General features: G+C 40.5%; 2 protein-coding genes across 2 annotated transcripts in view; both read left to right on the plus strand.

Annotated features, from left to right (window-relative positions):
• LOC146690274 (uncharacterized) overlaps positions 1-23,805 on the plus strand; it is a 300,316-nt gene that overhangs the window by 218,338 nt on the left and 58,173 nt on the right. The gene's annotated exons all lie outside the window — the stretch shown is intronic.
• The window catches only part of wars2 (tryptophanyl tRNA synthetase 2, mitochondrial), a 34,206-nt gene that overhangs the window by 6,786 nt on the left and 3,615 nt on the right, over positions 1-23,805 (plus strand). The window contains exons 2-5 of the mRNA XM_085435333.1: positions 13,595-13,855; positions 16,388-16,468; positions 18,280-18,362; positions 22,460-22,578. Of these exons, the coding sequence (XP_085291459.1) occupies positions 13,595-13,855; positions 16,388-16,468; positions 18,280-18,362; positions 22,460-22,578 (544 nt within the window). The remainder of the gene's footprint in view (positions 1-13,594; positions 13,856-16,387; positions 16,469-18,279; positions 18,363-22,459; positions 22,579-23,805) is intronic.

Consider the following 23,805-nt stretch of genomic DNA (forward strand, 5'->3'; position numbering starts at 1 on the left):
TTATTTCACACCTCAAACATTTAGTAAACAATTAAGCAAATACAAGTAAACTGCAATAAATTACAGGTAGTAATAAAATAAACTACTAACTCTTTTACGCTGCGTCCGCACCTACACGGGTATTTTTGAAAACGCAGCTGTTTCGTCCACATGTAAACGGTGTTTACAACTGAAAACTGAGATTTTTAAAACTCCTTTTTTGCGTTTCCGTGTGGACGAGGAATACAGAGTTCGTCACGCAGCGTCAAAGGGATGTGCCTTTTTTCACGTCACGCTGTGCGCCACGTTATTGTTTACATGAGAGGAATTGCAGAAACAAAATGCTGTTAATCTGACTATCTGCAGGTTTTACACGCTTACACACACGCAGTTACTGACCCTCCGTTTACAAAGGCAGAGGCGTCACGGTGTGATTATTTTACATGTAGTTGTTTTTTCCTGTGTAATAATATTCAACATTGCTATCAATACATTTTTCAAAAAGTGCCTCTCTGTGCAAAATGGGTTTAAAACCATAAACGGCTGTGAGATCCTGTTTGTCCGTGATTTAGACAGGGGGAATAAATCGTGGCAGGATCAGCCTGATGTTATTTGTATCCCACTATAACTTTACTGTATAAAGAGCTAATATCTCCAAAGTATTTAGTCATTACAACAAGTGTTTGTGAACTAAAAATCAAGAATGTGGGATCCTGTTTGTCCATGATTTGAAGAGCCCAGCGCTGCTCCCTACGAAGGGGAAAACCAATTCTGTAGGGAAGATTTGCTTCACCATATTTTCTAGTCTTTGGCTTAGAATGAAGTTGGTTTGGAAACATATTCAGCGATGCTTCATCTCCTGCTTTGCGTTTGTGTGGGCGCCCGTGATAGCAGTGTCCAAGCGTTGTTGTTGTTGTTGTTGTTGTTTTTTTGTTTTGTTTTTTCCCCCCTTTTCATACCGAGCCTCCCCTGCAATGGCTCTGCGCCTCCCCTAGGGGGCGGGCCCCACACTTTGGGAAGGTCTGAATTTTAAATGTTATATACCTATGTGGTATGTGACTTTTGTTGCCATGATACCATGTCTCTCTTGGAAATGAGATTTTTAATCTCAATGAGATTTTTTTACCTGGATAAATAAAGGATTAATAAAAAAAATTAACCTATCCCCAGAAACTGCATGTCTTTGGACATGCAAACTCCACACAGAAAGACCCCGGCCTGAATTGAACTCAGGGCCTTCTTGCTGTGCAGCAACAGTGCTAACCACTGTGCCACCACTTGCTGGACATGCAGCAGAGAAGCTTTCTAAAGGGCTCAAGCTACGTCTGTACAGCGTAACACATCTAACAGGGAATCATCTGTTTTCTCATTATAATCACTTATTTCAACTTTGCACTGTTACAACTCTTAAAACACTGTTACACTAAACCACTTTTATGCCATCATTGTTTTTTTTCACTACTTCTTTTTTTTATGAGAACTTTCGAAATAAGTAAAGTATATCTATATTTTCTTTATTTATTTTTATTTCATCTTGTGAGTTCCTTAGCCAGGTGTCTTACTCATTACAAGCACATGAGACGAGGTATCACAGGTATTTAATGATTTAAAAATCCAAGATATTGGCCGATGTTATTTCTTTTCTTTTCAGACATAAGAAACAAACAAATTTCCCAAAATTTATGAGACCTTCGTAAAACGATATGAAAATACAGTTTAAAAATAACTTGTTTATGCTTCAGCGGGCTCTGCTTGGATTAGCTCGTTGTCGTGTTTGTGGCGCTCCAAACACAGGGACACTGCAGGGCGCCCTCTGTTGGAGGAACTATGCAACATCAACAGTCATAACATCAATAAATAGTTTTCGTCCTGTGTCTTTAGTTTCTAATTACATTTTTTCTGTTATAGGCTGTTTTAAAAATTCAATATCGTTAATATCGGATAGCTGGTACATCAGTGGAGCTCTGTCTAACTCGATATATTTACTGTTAAGTTTTTATGTGTCTAAATTAAATGAAAAAGAGGCATTAAGTAATTTTTAATACAGTATATATTGTCTTACACTAGCTTTTAGAGGTACTGTGATAGCTTTTTATTTTTTTTGTCCTCAACAAAAAAAAAACAGTTCTCAGTTAAAAATAAGCAAATCTTTATATATAAATCTTTGTATCTTTGCACTTGAGAAACTGCAGATTTGTTTGGATAGCACTGAAATATTTCTACTGTAACTCTACAGCAGGGGTCCCTAATCCCAGTCCGCGAGGGCCAGTGTCCCTGCAGGTTTTAACTCTCACCCTGGGTCAATACACCTGAATCACATGATTAGTTCATTACCAGGCGTCTGAAGAACTTCAAGACATGTTGAGGAGGTAGTTTATCCATTTAAATCAGCTGTGATGGATCAAGGACACATCTAAAACCTGCAGGGACACCGGCCCTCGTGGACTGGGATTGGGGACCCCTGCTCTACAGCGGAGTTACCTCCAGCCTCACATCACTTGTAAATATGTTCCTCCCCTGTCCAGGCATCCCCGGCCTGTGCTCCTGTTATTGGTTGATATCAGTCATGTCAGCCCCCAGCTCCAGGAAAGAGGAAGTGACTTCTAATTTTTCTCTCCGTTCTCCTTGACTCCACGTTCACTTACTCGAGTGTCAGTTAAAACCATTAGAGCTGTTCCCACACCACACGGGAGGGGCCTGCGAGAGCGCGGAAACATAGTCTCTCCTTTGAGGATGTTCATTAACTGCCCTATTTATTTTCAACTGTCAGAAAAGCCCGCTAATTCTCAGCAGTCCCTCCTGTGTAATTAGGTCTGTCGTAATCATTCTGCAGCCGGGGCCCTCACTCAGATGCCGCGCACATTACCCGTCTCTTAAAGCAATCCCATATGTCAGCGTATTCGTTTGGATAATTTCATATAGCTAAGTCGAATTACAGAGTCGCTCCACAGACGTGCCCACAGTGGTACCTGACAAATCTTACTAGTTCTTCCATGCTTCAGCTTGTGCTGTCTGCAGCACTTTTTCCCAAGCTTCTGACAGTTTTAATTAAAACCAAACGAGTATCTGATATTGTGTCTTTTGAGTCGCACTCAAATCGAGAGACACTGCCTTTGGAGACGGAAATGACTGCACTCTTCAGAGGTGGAGGTTCACCCTGAGTGTTACTTTAATTACATATTGTCAAATTTATGACGTGTGCGCTGGCTAGGTTTTTGCTGTCTTGTGACGCTTACTTGTTTTTCTTTTTGAGTTCCTGTCAGTCATTTGTTTCCAGCAAGTGAAATGAAATTAAACATATCCATTGTCAACATTGAAAGGGAAGGAAATGGTTTAATGAAGCTATTTCAAATGGCTTGAACAGAGCCAAAGCATGGAAGTAAGTAGCTCTGGTATAAATGTGTTTATGTAAGAGTGAAAAAATTGCAATATAAACGAAGTTTCCCAGCTGTGCACAGCTGCTGCTCATGGGATCGTTTTTGTAGGCAAACTGGTTTGGCTCTAGCAAAGCTGAACTTGAGCTGGGTTGTAGTCAGTGATCCTGCTTTTGGATTGATTCATCTTTTGTGAGAATGATAACCTTTATTATATTAAAATTAGGATGCTAAATAGTTTGCTGTGAATGGTTAGCGATCTTATTCTGTCTAGAAGCATTTAAAGTGAAAGGTGAGCTGAACTTCCCCCTCCAAAAAACTGCATTGGTGTGTTTGTCTGATGCTGCCATGCTACCTCATTATTTGATAAATACAAATGCAAAGCTGCTCTGCATTTTTAGTATTTGATTGGTCCATGAAGTTCATGCGCCCACTGTTTAGTCTGAAAGATTTGTGAACAGTGTTGCATGAAAAACGGTGCTTTATGTCTTTACAACAGGTTCAATTTCATCTTACTCTGATCATAGTTTATTTAGTATATGTGTGTGTGTGTGTGTGTGTGTGTGTGTGTGTGTGTGTGTGTGCTTTCTCTTTAATTATGGGGTGAACAGTCTGAATGAAACTTTTTTTTTTCCAACATCATCACACATAAAATGATTATTAACGTCTATTTTTTTTTTTTTTTTTTAGAAAAGATGTATTATAAATGATACATTTTTGATTTTTGTATATATTATGCTCATTTCCTCATCCACAGGCTTGGCTAGTTGAAATTACTATCTGCAGTGGAGATTTGGTTTCTAACCCAAGTTACCCCTTGGTCATATAGCTGTAGATGTTACATACATCCAAGAGATGGGAAGGTTGGCAATGCAGTGGTTAGCACCATCATGTCAGAGAAATAAGTTCTTGGGTTCAGATTTAATGGCTAGCCAGTAAATTTTGAGTTTGCGTATTCTCCCAGCTGCTTCCCACAGTCCAAAGACATACACTTAAGGTTAATTGGTGTTAATAAATTGCGCCCCCTCCACGATCCTGAATTGTATAAACAGAAGGAACAGTTGCCCAATGACTAGTTTTCATCACAAATTATCATCCCTTCAATCTTAATTTCAATTACTGCTAATCAGCTATCCCCAACGCTTCCCATTTTTTTGAGTTTCAGTGAAGTAGACGTTGTTCTGCTCTAGGGCTGCCACAAACGATTATTTTGATAGTCGACTAGTCACCGATTATTTTTGCGATTAGTCGACTAATCAAATCCATTGGACGTAAAACGTACAGCTTATTGCACCAGCAGTATCTGCTCTTATATAACTATCATTAGCTTACAGCTTGAAGTGTTTACGGTCTGTGCTAACTAAAAATAAAGACAAGATGATAGTTTATTAAATTTTAATGAAATTTGCAGATTGTTTCGGTGAAGTTTAATAAACTCCTTGCTATCTAAAATATAACAGGACACCGGAGTATATTCTGGAGCATCTCACACTTCTGATAATCAGCTGTCTGCTTGATGTTTATTCAGCTGTTTAAAAACTATAACTTTAATCTCAGCCAAACCGATTTACTCAGGAACAAATAAAATACTAAAAAAGCCAAACAATAACATTTTTAAGTTATCTAAGTGACTTATATATCATGTTTAACCTGAGTAGCGAAAGACGCGATTTGCCGGGAGTCCGGTGTTCTCACGGCTCTAGTGACTTAGCCCCCGGCTAGCTATCGAGCTAGTGGGTAACAGACGTCTCCGAAAACTTCGGAGCACTTTTGAAAATATGTGGTGTCCTGATAAACTGAGCAGATATTTGAAGTTTCCACAGCTACATTCTCACCTGAAAATATGTTAAACGTTTATTTTGTGACCCAGAAAGAATAATAAGAATAATATTAAAACTAACTAGCTGCCGCCATTGTTGGAAACTGAGCTGGGCCGCGCTATGAATTCTGGGACACAGCTTCTTCTTCTTCGGGGTTTAACGGCAGCTGGCATCCTTGTACATGCAGTGCTGCCATCTTCTGTTTCAGTCCGTTATTACACTCTTAAATCCTGCTATTATTCCTGCGTCTTTTGTGATCTTACAAAGCTTCAAACGACGTGTCGACTATTAAATTAGTCGTCGACGATTTTGATAGTCGACGTAATTGTGACTAGTCGACTAATCGTGGCAGCCCTATTCTGCTCTGCAGATGTGCTGTGAACTGGAGGGGAATCTAAACAGGACCTGCAGCAGCTGCAGGACTGGTTTATGTGCCATTGGTTCAAGTTCAATGAGGCAACGAGAGCTATTCACATATCCTAGCTAATTTCTAACCAAAACTGTGGGTTGGGCATCTCAATAAAGAGGCAGCTGATCATTTCTGTGTTGTTTATTTGTCACAAAATATCTGTACTTACATTTGCGAAAGAAAACTGTTTAATTCTTTTATTAATTATTTTAAGGAAGTGTGATGGTGCGCAAAAGATGCATCCACCTGTGCATGTATCCTTCCCTGCCCTGCTGCCAGGAAATCAAATGGAGGTTTGTGGGAAACACTGAGATGTGGAATGTTGTTAAAAATTTCTAAAGTATTCAAAAGTAGTCTTTTAAATCTGTGTTAGGAAGATGTTTTATTATGGGCCTTAATGTTAAATGGTGTGAAGTTTCTGCTTCTTTGGATTAACCATCTTTCACACGTGTTATGTATAATAACATCAGCACCTAATAGGACACTGTCATTGATACACTATCGGCTGTCAGTGTTTGTCACTTCCCATAAACTAGAAAAGTCATTAAATGTTTAGTTTCTAATGAGCCAGATCCAAGTTTCCTGTCTTAAGTAGGCAGCGCTCCTCTTGATGATCTCCCGCCAGGCTATACTGAAGTCTGGTTTCTTCAGAAGCTGCAGACATTTAGGACTGAAGGCCGGAGCTGCCTCTGCTGCTTGGTTATTTTTGGAGCACTGTTGAGCCCTGTCTGCGGGGAGTGCTGTTTTTGAAGGGCCTCCAGTCCCATTAATCAGCCAAGGGACCCCACGGCGCGAGCGGGCCCTGAGCCCTGGCCTGCCACACTGCAGTGTTCTGTTCCTGTAGCCCCGCTCTCTGCACAGTGTGAAGCTCAGAGGAACCTCATCAATCTCACCTGTCCCACACGTCAACCACAGATTTAATCAATTGCTCCTTTTGGGCCTTCTCTTCTGCTGCCCCTGCAACCCACTCAATGGGGGGAAAAAGGAAAAAAATGCCTTTGACTGGACAGTGTGATTTAAAAAAAAAAAAAAAAAAAAAAATCATATTGCTTCCTCCTTTAACATTTTTTCCTGTTCTTCTGTCCCCTGCTTTATCCAGCACTTCATTTACTTTTCTTCAGTTAAATTCATTAATACACCTTTCATGGTGTGTGCACATTTTCTCTGTGGTCATATGGACTTTGTTTCAAATTTGAGTGTAGCCTCACATTGGCTAAACACACACATGCTTTCAAGAAAAAAGCGGTGAGGATGGTGGGAGTACAGTAAGCCCTATTTCCTGTTTGATACCTGACTGAAGTGCAGCTCTGTCGGTCGCCTGCTTTAACAGGTCCCTAAGTGAGTGGTAGACAGAGATGAAGAAAGATATGTGGGTAAGGAGGGGAGGGGCTCTGTGTCAAAGTGTATTTCAGCATGTTGGCGTTAATGGGGTGCCTGCAGTGTCCAGGACAGAATAAGAACACTGGATCCAATGTGCAAGACACTCAGCAGGAGCGCAGCGAAAATCCTCCATTCTTGGCCCCATCTCTGTGCTCCACAGACATGGTTAGATCTGGGGCACTTTGCTTGCCCACAAAGAGCTGATGGTAATTCACAGCAGGGAAAGCAGCGATGCTCCCAGAGGTGTTTTTTCTTTTTTTTTCCCTTCAGACGTGCTGAAATTGGTGTAGTTAAAAGGCGGTGACTGTCGTACCTCCTCCTCGGCTCCACGGTGAGAGAGATATCAGTGGACCACTCCAGGACACTGAGGCTCTGATATGATGTATGAGCTCTGAAAAGCAGTCTGGAGGAGATCTGAGAAGAGAAATGAGGTGTTATGCAAGTTTTAGCTCAACCAAAACCATGGCTATGATTAATAACATAGCTAGTTCGAGACTGTCGGGTCACACTAGCTGGAAGCTACAAATGCTTGATAGCAGCAGTTGTAGTGATAATAATAATGATGATGATGATGAACCTGTGGTCTGTTTTGGCTTGCTTTTTTTTCAGATTACGTAGCAGCTTTAGTGAACAAAAGTAACAAAAGCATAAATTCTGCGCAGTTGGCCATTCTCACATGTAGCACAAAAGGAAATGGTCTGCGTGAATTTCTCGCTACTGGAAATTGGTTTAGAAATTGAAGTTTGCACTCTTATGTGCGTCTGCAATGATTAATGTCTAGATTAAATAAAGGAGTGCCGGGGATGTGTAAAAAGGAGAATTAGGAAAACCCTGCTTGACATGATGTGTAAAAGAATGGGTGCTTTTCTCCGAGACTTCAGATGAGGTGTACATTTATTCTACGTTTCGAAGGCAAACAAAGTGTGATAGTATCAGCTGGAAATGTAAAAAACAAAACAAAAAACAACGTTGCAGTGCTCTCTAAGTAGGCAGCCATGAAGGAGAGACGTGGGTACGGTTTTCCACAGTGAAAACTTTTCGATCACGCTTTGTCCAATTCAGCCTACATGTGAGTTGGAAGCATCCATATGTATGGCCTTTAATCTAGCAGAGGAAAATCATATATGATTGTAGATTCAAGCCCAGAGTCTGTGTATCCACTTTTATGCATCTGCTCCCACTGCTATCTGTCATTTTACACATTCCTCGTTAAGGGTGTAATTTCATTGTAGCTCGCACTCAGTCAAATGATGAATCCAATATTTGTCATTTCCCAATATGCAGTTGTTCCAGTGCTGCGGGATACTTTGGAGAGAAGACGGAAATTTTCCTGGAATGAGACTTTCTATTAAACTGTGGGAAACCAATCACTGATTTCTCCTCGTCTTCAAATGATTGGAATGAAGTGGCGCCTGTGACAGTTGTTTTCCATTTAATAACGCAGCTTGTGGATGGGATCGAAGTCATGTTACTGTTTTGGATAGACTGGCTGATAGTGTTCTTTCCACTTGATGTGAGCTGTCAAATTCACATGGACAGACACCTTCACAGCTTCACTGATGTTGATGTAGGCATAGACTACACGTGTGGACATATGTCTGTTTGCACATGATCGCTATCCCTACGGATAATACCACACACGCGGACAAATGAACACACATTCCCGGAAAGGTAGTGCAAGTGTGAAAGCATGGCCTTTTTAGTGTATGTAACCTTCTAGCTGTTGGCGTTAATGTCACACACACATGGTGCGTAATGCATTTAGCATATGGCAGACGTGGATGAAGAAAGCTTTCGTCGCCTTTGCGACGGTGCGGTCTGAAAGCACCGCGCTCCTGTCGGTGTAAAAATATGAGACGAGAATGGCCAGCGTTTTCCGTGTCTGCTCCGTGTCATCAGCAGGTATCCAGCAACTATGAGAATGAGGCAGAAGGAGACAGAAGAAGACAGATAACACTGCTCAACAGAGGTTTGCTTGTATAAAACAGCAACTGGACAAGAAGGAAGTGTTTCATTTGTTAACTAAGAATTAACGTCTGCTGTTACTCAGGCTTTTGTCTCAATTATTTTTCTTTTTGATTTTTGTTTTTTCTTGAATTGACAATATGTGAGCCAGACACCATCTGCCATACTCCAGGGACGGCAGTGTTGTAAGGCCAGCTGGCCAGAGTTCCTTCACTTTGGTGGCTGAAAGTGGTTTTTTTTTAGTTTAGTTTAGTTTTTGGAATATTTCAACCCACAGAGTGTCTGTTCCATTTTCAAATAAAGGAATAAACACAACATTTGGTCCAAAATATTATTTCCCTCAGAAAGAAATGATCAAAGAACACAACAAGAAGCGCCTCAAGACTGCAAAACCTCTGCCAAGGCAGCTCGCTCTCTGGTCTTTTAAATGTACTTTGAGAAGTTTGTAGTGTAGTAAAAACAATTGCAAATTGCAGCTTTTATTATTTTCCCTGTTGAAATATATTTTAACATGCACAATTTTGAATATAAATATTTTCTTTTATAATTTTTATCTTTGTAGATATAGTACGTGTATCTATTTTCAGTGTTTAGTGCAGTTCCTTGAATTATTTAATAATAAATATGTGAATAAGTAAAAAAAAAAGGTTTTGATCACAAGTTTCATTTAATTAAAAAATTATTCAGGGAAGGCACATTGCACATGTATTCAAATTGTTGTGTATTTAAATGATTAAGACCTGTTACTGTAATGTACATAACAAAATGTATATTATTATTACAATCATAAGAATCATATTCTCATGAGGTGGGTATGTATCATTGTAGGGTCCACCTTATGCTATAAAGCGCCTTGAGGTGACTGTTGTTGTGATTTGGCGCTGTATAAATAGAACTGAACTGAATGAGCTTCAGATCAATCTATTGACTTTGTTGGAGGGGTAAAATGTGACATCATATTGTAAGAATCATAGTTTCTGAGTTTTAAGGCTTTTTCCAGTTTAGACCAGTAAAATATTAAACTGACCTTGAAGGCCTTTGGTGGATGTAAGATTGTAAACACGATCCCGCTCTACACCCCTACAAAGTTTTATCATAATTCATTCAAAACTTTTCTAGTCCCTAAGGACCCCAAAGCGCTTCACACTACATTCAGTCATTCACCCATTCACACACACATTCACACACTGGCGATGGCAAGCTACGTTGTAGCCACAGCTGCCCTGGGGCGCACTGACAGAGGCGAGGCTGCCGGACACTGGCGCCACCGGCCCTCTGACCACTGTGATTACAGACAAATACATGCTGGTAAATGCTATGAAACACATAAGCTCTGTGGCAGAGGTGATATTGTAAAATAGAATAACTTGTGATTTCTAGCATTTTGTAAATGGCCAAACTTTAGCACTTTTTATGATGGTTTCAGGTCTTTATTAACATGTTTAAATCTGGTTTAGAGTAAGAAATATATCTGATTTATCTTACTGGAAATTGTCTAACATACCACTGGGAGTCATTTAAAGATGTAAGGTCAAGCACTATACAAGTATTTCACAAGTTATTGAATTTAATATCGTGCGTGGCAAAAGTGTGCTTGTTGATAATATTTTATTGCTGTTGGCTTTGCAGCGCAGTATTCATTACAAACATTAATTGCTTTACAGCGTTTGCTGTCGCCTCTGTCATCGTGCTCTAGTTGATTTACTTACTTGCGTAGGTTACTTTCTCCTCCAAGAGCTATAGTGGCATGTGTTTAAAGACACTTTCCTCAGACCAAAAGTAACACAGAGGTGTCTGGCAAAGTGGCTTAAAGCGCGATAGCCCACGATTGCCCAGTGGCTAGTTAGCTGTGGCGTTGACTCTCATTTGACACTCGATTGGCTCAAATGACACCATTACCATGTCTGCATGGCTAATGGCCTCCCCTGGGGGCCGGAGCAGAAGGGGAGGGAACATGCATTTGGCATGTCAGCTCGAGGTGAGAACACACATGAGCCAGACTCTGGGTCCCGTCCGCACCCAAATCAATCCTGACACCTCTTAAGAGGCTCTCAGCATCAATGGCACTCCAGCGCAATTACCCTGTCGGTAATGACATAAGCACCCAGTTCCTTCCTGCCTCTCTCTCGCTGGGTGGAAAGCTGCTCCCTCAGGCCAGTAGATGGAGACTTTGTGGACCAACGCTGGCCTCCCAGCAGTTGTTATTCGATCCCTCAGGGTTTAAAGATGTAGAACCTCTGGGCTACGCCGGTGAGAGAGCAACTGTTATCTGATCTCAGATGCTGTGGTGAGCCTGTCCCTCAGTCAGATTGAATGTGATTTAGTTCAGCAAGCTGTCAAGATAACTGATTTCTGAGCGGTGACTGAAGAGGATATCCTCTGAAAACTTCAGGTTTTAATGATTAGTTATAATAACCTTGAAAAGTGCAGCTGGGGAACATATGATCGCCAGTCAGATTTTGAGGCGATAACGCGGAGATCCTGTGGGCTTTGTGGGGTTGGGGGGAGTTTTAAAATGGGCTCTTCAGTCAAACATCCAGGTGTTGCTGTTTACAACCCATCAGTGCTATCTCATATAAAGCTTAACATATTTTCTTTGAAAACGACTGCAAGGTTATTACATAAAATCTGACAGTTTAGCACAAGTTTCATTTTCAGAGGTTTTGGATAGACATAACTTGGAGCATACGGAGGTAGTAATAAGTGGGGAGAATCCAATCCGCGGTCCAGTACTGAAAACTATAGCACCTTCTAAATGGATCTTGTGGTAAGATTGATTTGTCTGCTGCTGAATCTCTTCCTTTGCTTCTTGCCAGCATATTCAGAGCATATTTGTAGGACAATTTTTATCCTGAACACAGAAGTACAGCCTCCACTTTCCATCCAATAAGACCCCTATGTGTTGGTATAGTGGGGGGATCCTACAACAAAAACAATGCAGGTTCTTCAGGCATTAACAGTTAAACAATTAGAGATCATCTAGCAACTTTAATGCACAGACTGTTCATTAAACACACATTCCTAATATATTGCAGTGGTACTGTTACTAGCTTACAGTTACCTACTATTGGTGGATTGAGGTGCTTGAGCCATACACATCACCTTGTGTAAAGTCCTGTAGATTAAATTCATGGATCCATGTAGTTATTTAAAACTAGACTTCCAGATTTGCATTCCATTGTATTTTGGTACACAGGTAATAACACACCTGTAACAATACAGCCCATGAACCTTCCTTTTTTTCTAAAGCAGGCAATTGGCAGGTATTTCTGGCCACGGAGTCATCCTGCAGACCTCAAAGGTCTAGTCCTCAGGCATGCGGTGGTTCTTTTTATCTACCTTGAGCATTCATCCAAGCCACTTCTGCCGGGAACTGAATCCTTGTCTCCACTGTGGGCTGTTATGTGTATTACCAAAGCGCCAAAGATTTTGTCTTTCTGCCAGACCAACAAAAACAGTTCCAGTCTGTGTTCATGTGTCTTTCTGCTCTGTTGAAGCCCTAATCTACTGTGTAACGGCTTTGGTCAAAAAGCCCTAGTTTTGGATGCCAGCGTGGTTTCATGTGTCATAACAGGTGCCACTCTGCTTGCCCTCTAATTGTATCGTGTGGTGGCACAAGCAGAGGTTAAGACTCTTGCCTAGCAAGGCTAATTGAAAGCCAAGGTTCAGTGAAGCCGACTGATGCCAGGAGAAATGAGGTGTTTGGCCCCAGTCAGACTCTGCAGGAAGAGAAATATAGTTTTAGTCCAGTGGTACAACCACAAATACTGATCTCCCTGTTTCAATTGGTGAGTGTTGAGACCCTGCTGCTGTCTCTAAAATAAGGTCCTTGTTTTAATTATAGAAAAAACCCTTACTCTATGGTGGGCTGCTGTTGTTATATGTGATGTATTTATGCTGTTTTTTTTTTTATCCCCCCCTTTTTGTGCAGCTTTCTGTTATGGTAATGAAAGGCTTTGAAGCTGGTTGGATGGTTGTAAGTGATATTGTTGGCCAATGAGGTGATGCATTCTTTGTGCTGGATGTGTTTGGGAGAGAACAGAGGTGCTAGCCATGGAGTTAGCATCTTAGTAATACAAGCATGACTGCTAATGGTCCCCAACCTGCCAACTGACACTTCGGTCTCTACAGGCTTCTTTCTAGTGGTAACTTTCTCCCTTTTCAAGGATTTTTTGTCTTGGCCTTAGCTTTGACTTTTAAAGTCAACCAACCATTGTTGCGCTAATCTGGAGACATTGGTGTTATAGGCACTGTTTTAAGAACAGAAGTTAATGTGCTAAAAAGGGATGATATTTCTGATATTTCTGGCTCTATTCCTTCCCCTCACCCCTCACTGGTCTCAGCCTCCCCCTGAGCCTGGTTCTGCCGGAGATTACTTCCTGTGATAAGGGAGTTTTTCCTTCCCATTGTCACCAAGTACTTGCTCATAGGTGGTCGTCTGATTGTTGAGGTTTTTTGCACCTTGCGGCCACTGTTGTTGTGATTTGGCGAAACTAAAATAAGAGAGACTAGTGTTCAGAGGTGTGATGAAGACAGTGGAACATCTTTGATCGCTCATGTGATTATACATGACATCATTTGTAATTACATTTCCGTGATGTTATTTCATTATCAAATCCAAAGTGCTATAGAGCCAACTCGAGCAAATTCCTTCTTCTTTTTCCCAGGAGGCTCCAAGAAGTGGCCGTGTATTCTCAGGGATTCAGCCTACTGGAGTGCCCCACCTGGGAAATTACCTGGGTGCTCTGGAGAACTGGGTGTCCCTGCAGGACCAGTACCCCTCAGTCCTCTACAGCATTGTGGATCTGCACTCCATCACCCAGCCCCAGGATCCAACGCAGCTCAAGAGTAACATACTGGACATGGCAGCCAGCTTGTTGGCCTGCGGTATCAACCCAGAGAAAGCGATACTCTTCCAGCAGTCTCAGGTGAGTTGGGCATGTTTGATTGATGCCGTTTATAAATATATATGATGTGTTATATTTGCTGTGTAGTTCCCTACATAGTGTGTTGGATGCATATACACTTCTGTCTATAAATGAATACTCACAGGTGGAGAAAGTACTATTTATATGTGATAAGTAATGCAACCCAACATGCGCTTTGCATGTATATATAATTTAGATTTCACACTCATGTCTGCAGATTATTTTTCACATTTCATGTGGTTATCAAGTAGAGAGCACATCAGTGTTTGTTTAAGAAAAGAAGTGCCCTTTTTTGTCTTTTTTGTTGTTTTTTAAAGCTGGGCAGCTTCTTCTCTCATTGCTGGTTTTTCAAAGAAGAAAAACGGTTTATTTTCGTGATGTCGACTCTCATATTTACCTTCCTACATGCTGACAGACCCCAAAATGTTTATTTCCTTGCTCCTGATTCTTATCTCCAATGTGTGCTCAACCAATTCACAGAGCCTGTAAAAACACAAACTGACACAAACCACCGTTAAGTCCTTCTTTAGCCCACGTGAAAGAAACTGAGAAGGATAACGACAAGTCTTAACATTTGCAGCACTTCAGCACATCATCCCCGAATTTAGGCTTGAGCTCACACTGACGATGGAGAGAGAGAAATCAGAACAGCTGTTTGCTTCTCCCCTGACACCACATGTGTATTTTTCTTTTCTTACTCACAAGTTAAGTTGGGTGGGTGGGTGTGTGTGTATGTGTGGATAGTTCAGTCCATCTGTGTTTCTTTGCCACCCACTCCTCACACACACACACAAACACAGAGTCCTATTTTTATTCTTGTTTAGCTTCATGCCACATAACTTGGCAGCAAGGCGACCCCCGTGTTGAACACGCCCGCTCCACATGTAAAAATACGATGGCCGCCCAAAGAAAATACTGGGCTTAATTGAAAAAATGCAAAGAGTTGGTGACGAGCTAAACTCGGAGGATTTGCGGATCTGCTGATTCATTGACTTCATTTTTTAATACCACTGAGTTTTATAAGTATTGACCAGAAAAGTGGATTTACTGTGTTGAGACAACTGTTAGCTGTTCTCTAAAATCCCTTCTTTGCAGCCTTAGGAGCTGCTGCCATGGCTGTTACTGTCAGTCTAATGCTGATATGATCCGTAACATTAGCATATCTCTCGTTGCGGGGCTTTCTTACGATACAGCATGAATGGAGGCTGTGTTTTTACTAAGCCTTTTAAATATCAGCGTTTTATTGCACTGTTCAAACCATATCCTTGCCCTCTCTTTGTTGTCATCGACATCTGTCCCATCTCTTGTCTGTCTGCAGTGTGTAATGCATACCGGCCCCCTACATGCTAGCCTGAAATCCTGCTTTATGTCCCTGCTGTCTGCTGTTGACATCATGCTCCCCAGAATGCTTTTCAAGCTGCAAGAGACAGAGAGGATGGCAATATAGTCAGTGTCCATAAACTTTAATTTGCTGAAGCACAAGGATATTTCCTGCATCCCCAAACACTGGCTGTTAGACACAGAAGCTTTTTTTTTTTTCACATCGGGTTAATTTACTGCTACCAGATGCATCAGCTACACTGCATTAACATTCACCTCTTTGTGTTGTGGTTTATTTGTCCACATGTAAAAACCATTTCCTTAATCCTCTAATTGAATAACCAACCCACCTCCACTGAGAGTGAACGGTTGTCTGTGTGTATGTGTTAGCCTGGCGAGCTGTGCAGGGTGTACCCTGCCTCTGGCCCTACGGCAGCTTTGATAGATTTTGAATTAAAAGATTTCAGTTATGAGCTTCTGAGAGGGCGCTACTTTCCATATATACAAAGTTCTTTTCCCAGTAGCTAATTTGCTGCCAGGATTATTAAAATAAATGATCGATAAAGGTATAGAAATCCAGCATCGGTGTATGAAGTTTAGGCTGGGTCAGCTTTTAGTCTGCCAGTATTTATTTGTTAGTATCCCACTTATTAAACACATTAAAAAAACTGATACAATGAGTATAAGCCTACAGGTGAGAGTGGGTGCACCTGTGTGACAGGCAGAGGTGTAAAAAGGCAGTATTCTTCTCTTCCACTTAGAGGCGCCAGGGAGTTACCCTCCTTTTCCTCCACCCCAGCTGTCCCGTGGATGACTTTTTATCCATCCGTCTGTGTTTGTTTAATCTGCCTGCGTAATTTACTTCTTCTGTTTATCTCTTTGGTGCCTCCCTGAGGTTAGGCTCTCTTCTTTAATTAACCGGACTAAGCGGTGCAGTGAGTTCAACGTGCTTGGGAGTTTGCATGTATACAGCAGCAGGAGGTTGGCTCTTGTACACATGTAAAAAACAGTGTTGGTTTCTGTTAGACTTCGTGTAAAGAAATCTCTTCATGACTTCAGCTTATAAGGTACCGACTGGTGAGCCAACAAGTTCGTAGATATTTGTGATTCAGCCATATTAATCTGTAGTGGTAATATTATTAATATTGCAGCCTGGTGATAGATTGAAAGGTGTATGCTGACATTTGGATGTGTCCCCACTCGTCACTGCAGGTGTCCGAGCATGCTGAGCTCTCCTGGATCCTCGGCTGTCTCACCAGTATGCCTCGGCTCCGCCACCTACCACAGTGGAAGGTGAGATCTTCTCCAGCAGACACTTGTGTATAAAATGATCACGCACAAGTCTTTATTTTTGTTGTTTGTATCAGTGCTCATTTTAAAATAACAATTATAATTAAAAGAATTACTGTGGTGCAGATTTCACTCATGTAGCACCAGCATGTGGACATGAGTAAAGAAAACTATGTCTGAAACCAAACCGCATCACTTGCTGGTAAATATACTTGTATATGTATCCTTCTCTACCCATCTGTACTTCTCTGAGCCTGGGCCTTCTTAAATGGTCTTCCTGTTAAAAGGGAGTTCTTCCTCCCCATTGTGGTTGCTTAGTATGTATATGTATATAAGTATATGGCAAATGGGTCAGCTACATGTTAAAGATGGCTTGCATGTATCCACAATCAACAAAATTTCATAAAACATTCAGAATGATTAAAAAATAATAAAATACAATGCAAATGCAATCAACCAGTTAGCCTATTGGAACCTTTAGAGAAAAGTTGTTACTATGAGACATTCATGTCATTGTTGTTTAAGGACTGAGTAATATTTATGATGCATTATATTTTTACCGGTATATGTTTTCATAATCTTGTCTCTTTTGTCTTTTACTGTGCAAACTGAATTGATTTATTTAAATGTGGCCTGTTAAAAATGCAGTAATGCTTTACAAGTCACTACGAGCATCTGTCAAAATTTAAAGCAATTCATTCAAACATTTAAATGTTGAACGGCTGAGAAGGAGCAAGTGCCGCGGTGGTCGGGCGAGCTTGTGAACAATGACAGAAGAGCGTCGGTGAGAAGAAAATAATAAAACATTTTCTGATAGTTTCATGCTACGCTTCTGAACACAATTAAACGCAACCACACCCCCGCACAATGCAGGAAAAGGGCTGCTCGGTTGGATTTTGCATGGCCTCTCTGCTCTCTGTGTGTGGGTGTGTGTGCTAGCACTGCTATCGGTCAAACAGACAAACATCTGCAGCTCTTTACACATCAGTGACAGACGGAGAGCCAGAGTTGTAACCTGGTCAGTGTGATTTTAGAGACTCAGGAGCTATGCACAGCCAGCATGTAAAGGACATACAGGCACCCACATACACTAATACAAACTGGAAGTTTCTGGCAAAGCGATGACTCGGAGATATAACTTCTGTATATATTTATACAATATCTACAATATCTTTTAAAGCAAAAAATGGTTTATTTGCAAGGGCGTATTTTCAGTTAATTAATAATGATAAATAAAAACAAAAAACACAGTTATAATTATAAAAGCTGCAAAAGGAGTTTGTAATGTTATAGCTATTTTGTAACTGAAGTAATATTTCAAACATGAATCCCACCATATCAGTTCTTACCTTCAGTGGAACACTTACAAATTAAATTAATTCCTCTGTTTTCTCTTAAGTTTCATCATGTCTGTGCGTTTTTATTTTGTTTCTCTGCAGCATTTGCCGCATTTTTTAATTCATATAATTTTTCTTCACACCTGGGTGCAGTTTTAATACACGACGAGCGAGGATCAACAGAGCTCACGTCTCTCTGTTCTTGTTTCTGTTGCTCTTTAGAAAACACCTTTCGTTTACCCAACAGATGAGTTGATTTCAAAAATGGTGGAAAATGCCGTGCAAACTCATCCGTACCTCGTTTGTTTCAGTCGATGAGTCATGAAAGTGAAAATGGCTCTTTATGGGGAAAAGGAAAAAAGTCAGCTTGAGTCCATCTTTCTCCTGTCTGGCTCTATTTCTGGTTGCTTTTAGTGTTTCTGCCTCATCGTTGTTCTTTTTCTGCTTCAACTTCCTTCCCTCTGTCTTTTCCTCCAGATGAAGAGCAAAGTGAAGAACGAAGGCAGCGTTGGTCTCTACACATATCCTGTCCTCCAGGCTGCTGATATTCTTCTCTACAAGTGAGATTTCCATTCAAGTAGCGTACAAGTTATATTGTGTGTGTGTGTGTGTGTGTCAGTCAGATAACTCATATTTCTTAGGCTGTGTACCCTAAGCATTCACAGCTTTTCGAAAAACACTTCCAAAAGCCCTTCCTTCTGTGAATAACTGATTTTTATATTCCAAACTCTGTTAAAAAATTTAAATAACTAATTTTCCCCCTATCATTTACAACTTCTTCCTGTAAAGACTGACTGTTACAGTGCTTTCTGTCAGGGTTCCTTATTTTACTTGATGAAGATGAAGCTGAGAAACCATGAAGGGGGATACATCCCTGCTGAAAGCATGGCTTGCAGCCTTTTGCAGACATGTGCGACCATCCTGTGCTCAGAAGTGCATTTATCCTAGCAGCTGGAGGACAAAACAAACAAACAAAGGAGCTGCAACAGAGGTCTTGCTTAAGTATCGGGCCATAAATGACAATATACAGTGTCTCTCACTGAGGTATTACTTTAACAGCAGTTTCCTCTTAATGTTGTAGTTTCTTGTGACTGTTAAGTTTTATATTGTTACTTATTGTGCTGATAATTTATCGGGATGGCTGTGGATCAGCAGGTAGAGCAAGGCAAGGCAAGTTTATTTGTATAGCACAATTCAACAACAAGGTGATTCAAAGTGCTTTACAGAGACATTAGAAACAAAAACAAATAAAAGCATGATTTAAAATTGATTAAAACTAGAGATGGCACGATACCACTTTTTTATGTCCGATACCGATACCGATATCATAAATTTGGATATCTGCCGATACCGATATGAATCCGATATAGTGTTTTTTAATCAACAAAACTGTTTTTTAAAATATCTTGCTGCATTTTGCAAGTCTGCAAGTTCATACTCAAGTTTAAAACAACAACTACACTAAAGCTATTCTGTTATACCTGTATACAAAAAAAATATTTCATAGTTCAGCAATACTGATCAATCTAATAAACTTAAACCTACACCATCCTCCCTATTCTGGTATTTTAAAGAGTACTTAGCGTAAATATTAAGCAACCTAACTAATAGGGTTCCAACTCCCAGCAACAAAAATAAAAAAATAAAAAATAGGGAACCACCCCTCACGCTCCACCTCATGATGCTTAATCGACGTAATCAACCTTAATTTGATGAAGTGTGAAAAAAATGCACAGAAATCAATTATTTTTCAAGAAATATTAAATAGATTCAACAGCTTTCTTCAACAAAATTGCAGACTGCACAGATGGTACCTTCCCAAAGGAAAAAGTACTATAGCTTACTAGGGTATATATATTAGACTTAATAGTTACTATATACAGTAATTGACTTCTATTCATTTTACATCAAATTAAAACTTTGGGTGTCAGATAATTATTTATTAAAAGCTCGACATTTTAAATGAGAATAAGAAAGAAAAGTGTGTCTTTGTGCCCCCTTTTCCCTGTTCATGCCCTATCGGCCCCCCTGGCTAAACTTTGCTAGATCCGCCCCTGCACAGTTACGTCAGCTACCTAGAAAAAGATCCTGGTGTAGAAAGAAATATTAAATAAATTCTAACAACAGCTGATCAAGCTTAAACGTGCTGCTGTTGTTCAGCCGCTGGTTTCCTCTTTCTGGTGCAAAGTGGGCCAAAAGCAAACTAGAGACACGGACTCGCGACAGAAAAGCCGATCAGCTGATTTAAGCAGTTTCATGATTGAAGTAGCAGCAGGAGAGGCAGTCGCTCCATATATCGCTTGTTAAGCTTAACGTGGGAATGCTTTACAAACATTCAGAGATGGACTTACACACTCGCTTTACTTCTCTCGGGGATAACTTTGTCGGAGATGAAATGCCGGGTTGCTAGCGAAGCTCCACATGCTATCCAGACCACCAACAGGTCCCGCATGCCACAGCCGCTCTATCACGTGATGCATACTGCTCCGACGTGCTAACGTTCTGAGGTGAGTTACGGCGTGTTGCAAGTTTTGTGAGGTGCTTTCGTGATATTTAATGGATCGGATTACATTTTTTATTTTTCTCCGATATCCGATCCAGTAATTTAGGTCAGTATCGGACCGATACCGATACGTAATATCGGATCGGTCCATCTCTAATTAAAACAAGCAAACAAACTAATTAATAAACAAACAAACAAACAAACAAAACAGTATATAAAATCAAAGCAGATAAAATCAGAACAGTAGATAAAATTAGTAGTTAAATTTAAGTTTTGAAATGTAAGCTTAAAAGTGTGGATTTGGTGCTTTATTCAAATGCAGCTGAGAATAGGTGAGTCTTCAACCTGGATTTAAATAAACTGAGTGTTTCAGCTGATCTGAGGCTTTCTGGGAGTTTGTTCCAGATATAAGGAGTGAGCAGGTCATCTACAGATCGGAACGTTGGTGGTTTGATGCCTGGCTGCTCCAATCTACTCCAGACTGCAAGATACTGAACGCTGAGTTGCTCCCGTTGCGTTCATCTGAGTGTGAATGTGTGTGAATGTTTGCTAGAAAGCACTTGTATGTAGTAAAAGGTTGTTGCATAAATGCGCGTGTGAGACATGCAGAAAGTAGAATTAAAAAGTGCTATTTAAGAACCACTGCAGTTTACAAACCCCAAACAAAGTCCCAAACTTTAAACGGACCCTTTGTGTTTTGCCTCAGAGAGGTTTGTGTTTTTAGCGTCAAACCCTGATGTAGTTTGTGTAAATATCTGGGTCATTATGTATCTTCATCACTGGTTGTCCAGCAGCGCCGAGCAAAGTAGCAAAAGCTAAGCTAATCTTTTCCCCAGTGTTTTTATTTTTAAAGTAACCAGTTAAACTTCTGCTTCATCTTTGCATTCTTCTGCAGTGTTGGGACAACACTGGTGTTTTTACATTTATTCAAAGATAGTGAAGTTTCCATGTTTTCCATTCCAGTCCATAATGTGTGCTCAATAAGAACCTGGAAGCTAAAATCGCCTCCACTAACATAAGAAAGAACGAAATGCGTGAATTAAAAGAGTAACTGCAATGAAAAAGGAGCAGAGCCAGTAATCCACATAACAAATACCAAACACTGTGAGCCTACTAACTTAAACTGATTGCGAGCAGTGTCCTAGTTTAAATATTTTTATTATTTGATTTATTTTTGCAAGCTCTAGTTTGGCATCACCTGCCTGCACAAAGCCTACAAAATACTGTTTAGCAGAGAGGTTTACCCGGAGTACAAAAGAACAGCAACATTTTTGGATACTTTTGGTTTTATTTTTGAGATCTCTGCCTCTAAGTTTTATACTCCCCCCCCCCCCCCCCCCTCATTATTCACAACACAGAAAATCAATTCCACAGCATCTTTTTTTCATTTTTATTTATTTTTATTACAGAGGCCATTTTCCTTTTAATCTACAGCACATGCCACCTGCTCTCAGAGGCCATTTCTCCAGCAGAAAATAATTCCAGTGCAAAGTGTTCACAGTGCGATCTGTAATTTATCACGAGTAACGGGGACAGCGTGTCTGGCAACGAAGACTGCTGGTGAAAATGTGTTATTTTTTAATATCTCACCTCTGCTGCGCGGGGGTGGAAAGAGAAACATAACGTGCAGATATCTCCAAATAAAACCTCAAAGTAGAGATTATAAAGAGGAAAAAATGCAATCTCTAATTTCTTTGCCTCTGACGTGTTCGTATAAATATCCGCGTCACACATTTCTGGTGGAAATTTGTCTGAAACAAAGAGTTTTGTGTGTGATCTGTGAGGTGCAGCCTGCTGATGAGGCGTCAGTGGGTTTTCACGTGAGATAAGTTGGTTGGGTTATTGTCTCGTAGCGTTTCCAAATTCACATTTAGAAGGCATCTCTTCAGCTGTTTCTGGTTCAGCAGCCATATATCCAAAAGCTCATTTCCTGTGGAGAAACTGAGTCTCATCTCTAAAGAGAAAATTAATGAACTGCTTCCTCCTCCAGTTACAGAGTTGCCAAACACTGCTGAAAAAGTCTCCTGCAGTGACTCCAAGTGTCTCCAATTTGTCCTTGCGTCTCGCTCTGTATTTTAAACTCTGTGCTGTCACTGTGCACAGTGCTGCACGGATCACGTCTCTAATGTGCTGCTGTGGAATCATCTCTCTCAGGTCCACTCACGTCCCTGTCGGAGAAGATCAGGTCCAACATTTGGAGCTGGCTCAGGATCTTGCTCGCATCTTCAACAACCGCTACGGAGAGCTGTTCCCTGAACCCTGCGCCCTGCTCAGTAAGAATACGTGGCATGATGGCGTGTACACACTCATGATTTAGGCTTTCTACGGTCAGCTTCTTAAAATCACGTAGCTCTCTGGTAGCAGCAGCTTTATCTTCTTATGTAGAGAATGTCATCATGTGACATTAAAGTCGCCTGTTTTAGTCTCTTTAGGCTTTAGCTGTGTAAGTGAGGCCTCACTTGTGCGATGGCCTTATGCTGTATATACCAAGTCATTATATTTTCAAATGTGCTTGTTGCATTTTATCAAAAAGTTTTTTTTATTTGCGAAGGGTTGCAGATTTTAGTTGATTTTTATTAAATCTCCATCTTTATGAAGTTTTCTGCTTGAATATTTTTTTTATAAAAAGTCTTCTAACTGCCTGAAACAAGCTGAGTGCTATAAGTGAAGTGAATGTTTTTGGAAACTAGATTTTTTTTTTCCTGCATTAGAAGTAAAGCTTTCTTTCTGCCTTTCCATCCTTTTTTTGTCTTGAATTATTGTCTCCTCTGTCGGGAAAGTTTGTGATTGATTGGTTCAATTTCTCTTTTTATTTAATTATTTTTTTGTTGTTCCTGATCTAGAGCCAGGAATCTTTGGAAGTGTATTTTGCATCACATACAGAGCAAAACTGGAAAATGAAACTTAACTTAAATAGCTGAAGAAAAGTCAGTAATAAGATGCTTCTGGGCCTAAAGCCTTCCCTAAAAGACGGTCATGGCTGGTTAATCTTCCTGGAGGATTAACATGAACAGACAGGGTTTCCTCATTGCGACCTTACTTCTTTTTTTGGTTGTTTTTTGTTTATCTGCATAAATAGATATCACATTGAAATGAGAAAACTGGGAGAAAGTGTCTCGGTTTTATCAACAAAAAAAAAATATCAGGAACTAATCCAAATCCACGTGTCCGTCTGTATCCAGGGAATTTTCAGCCTCGGAGGATGTGTGCTGTCTCTGGCCGCTCGTGTTAAACAAAGTCCCAACGTTTGAATGGACCCTTTGTGTTTTGCTTCAAAGAGATTTATATCACTGAAGTCATTTTAGCCCTGATGTAGTTCGTGTAAATATCTGGGTCATAATGTATCTTCATCACCGGCTGCCCAGCGGCGCCGAGCAAAGTAGCACAAAGCTAAGCTAAACTTTTTTCCCAGTGTTTTTGGTGCATCTTTAAAGTAACCGGTTAAACTTCTGCTTCATGCCTGCATTCTTCTGCAGTGTTGGGGAAACACTGATGTTTTA

Source organism: Copadichromis virginalis, linkage group LG16, assembly GCF_057382275.1.
Source record: "Copadichromis virginalis isolate Kocher_CV1m ecotype Utaka linkage group LG16, C_Virginalis_male_GT1.1, whole genome shotgun sequence".
Classification (NCBI taxonomy): domain Eukaryota; kingdom Metazoa; phylum Chordata; class Actinopteri; order Cichliformes; family Cichlidae; genus Copadichromis; species Copadichromis virginalis.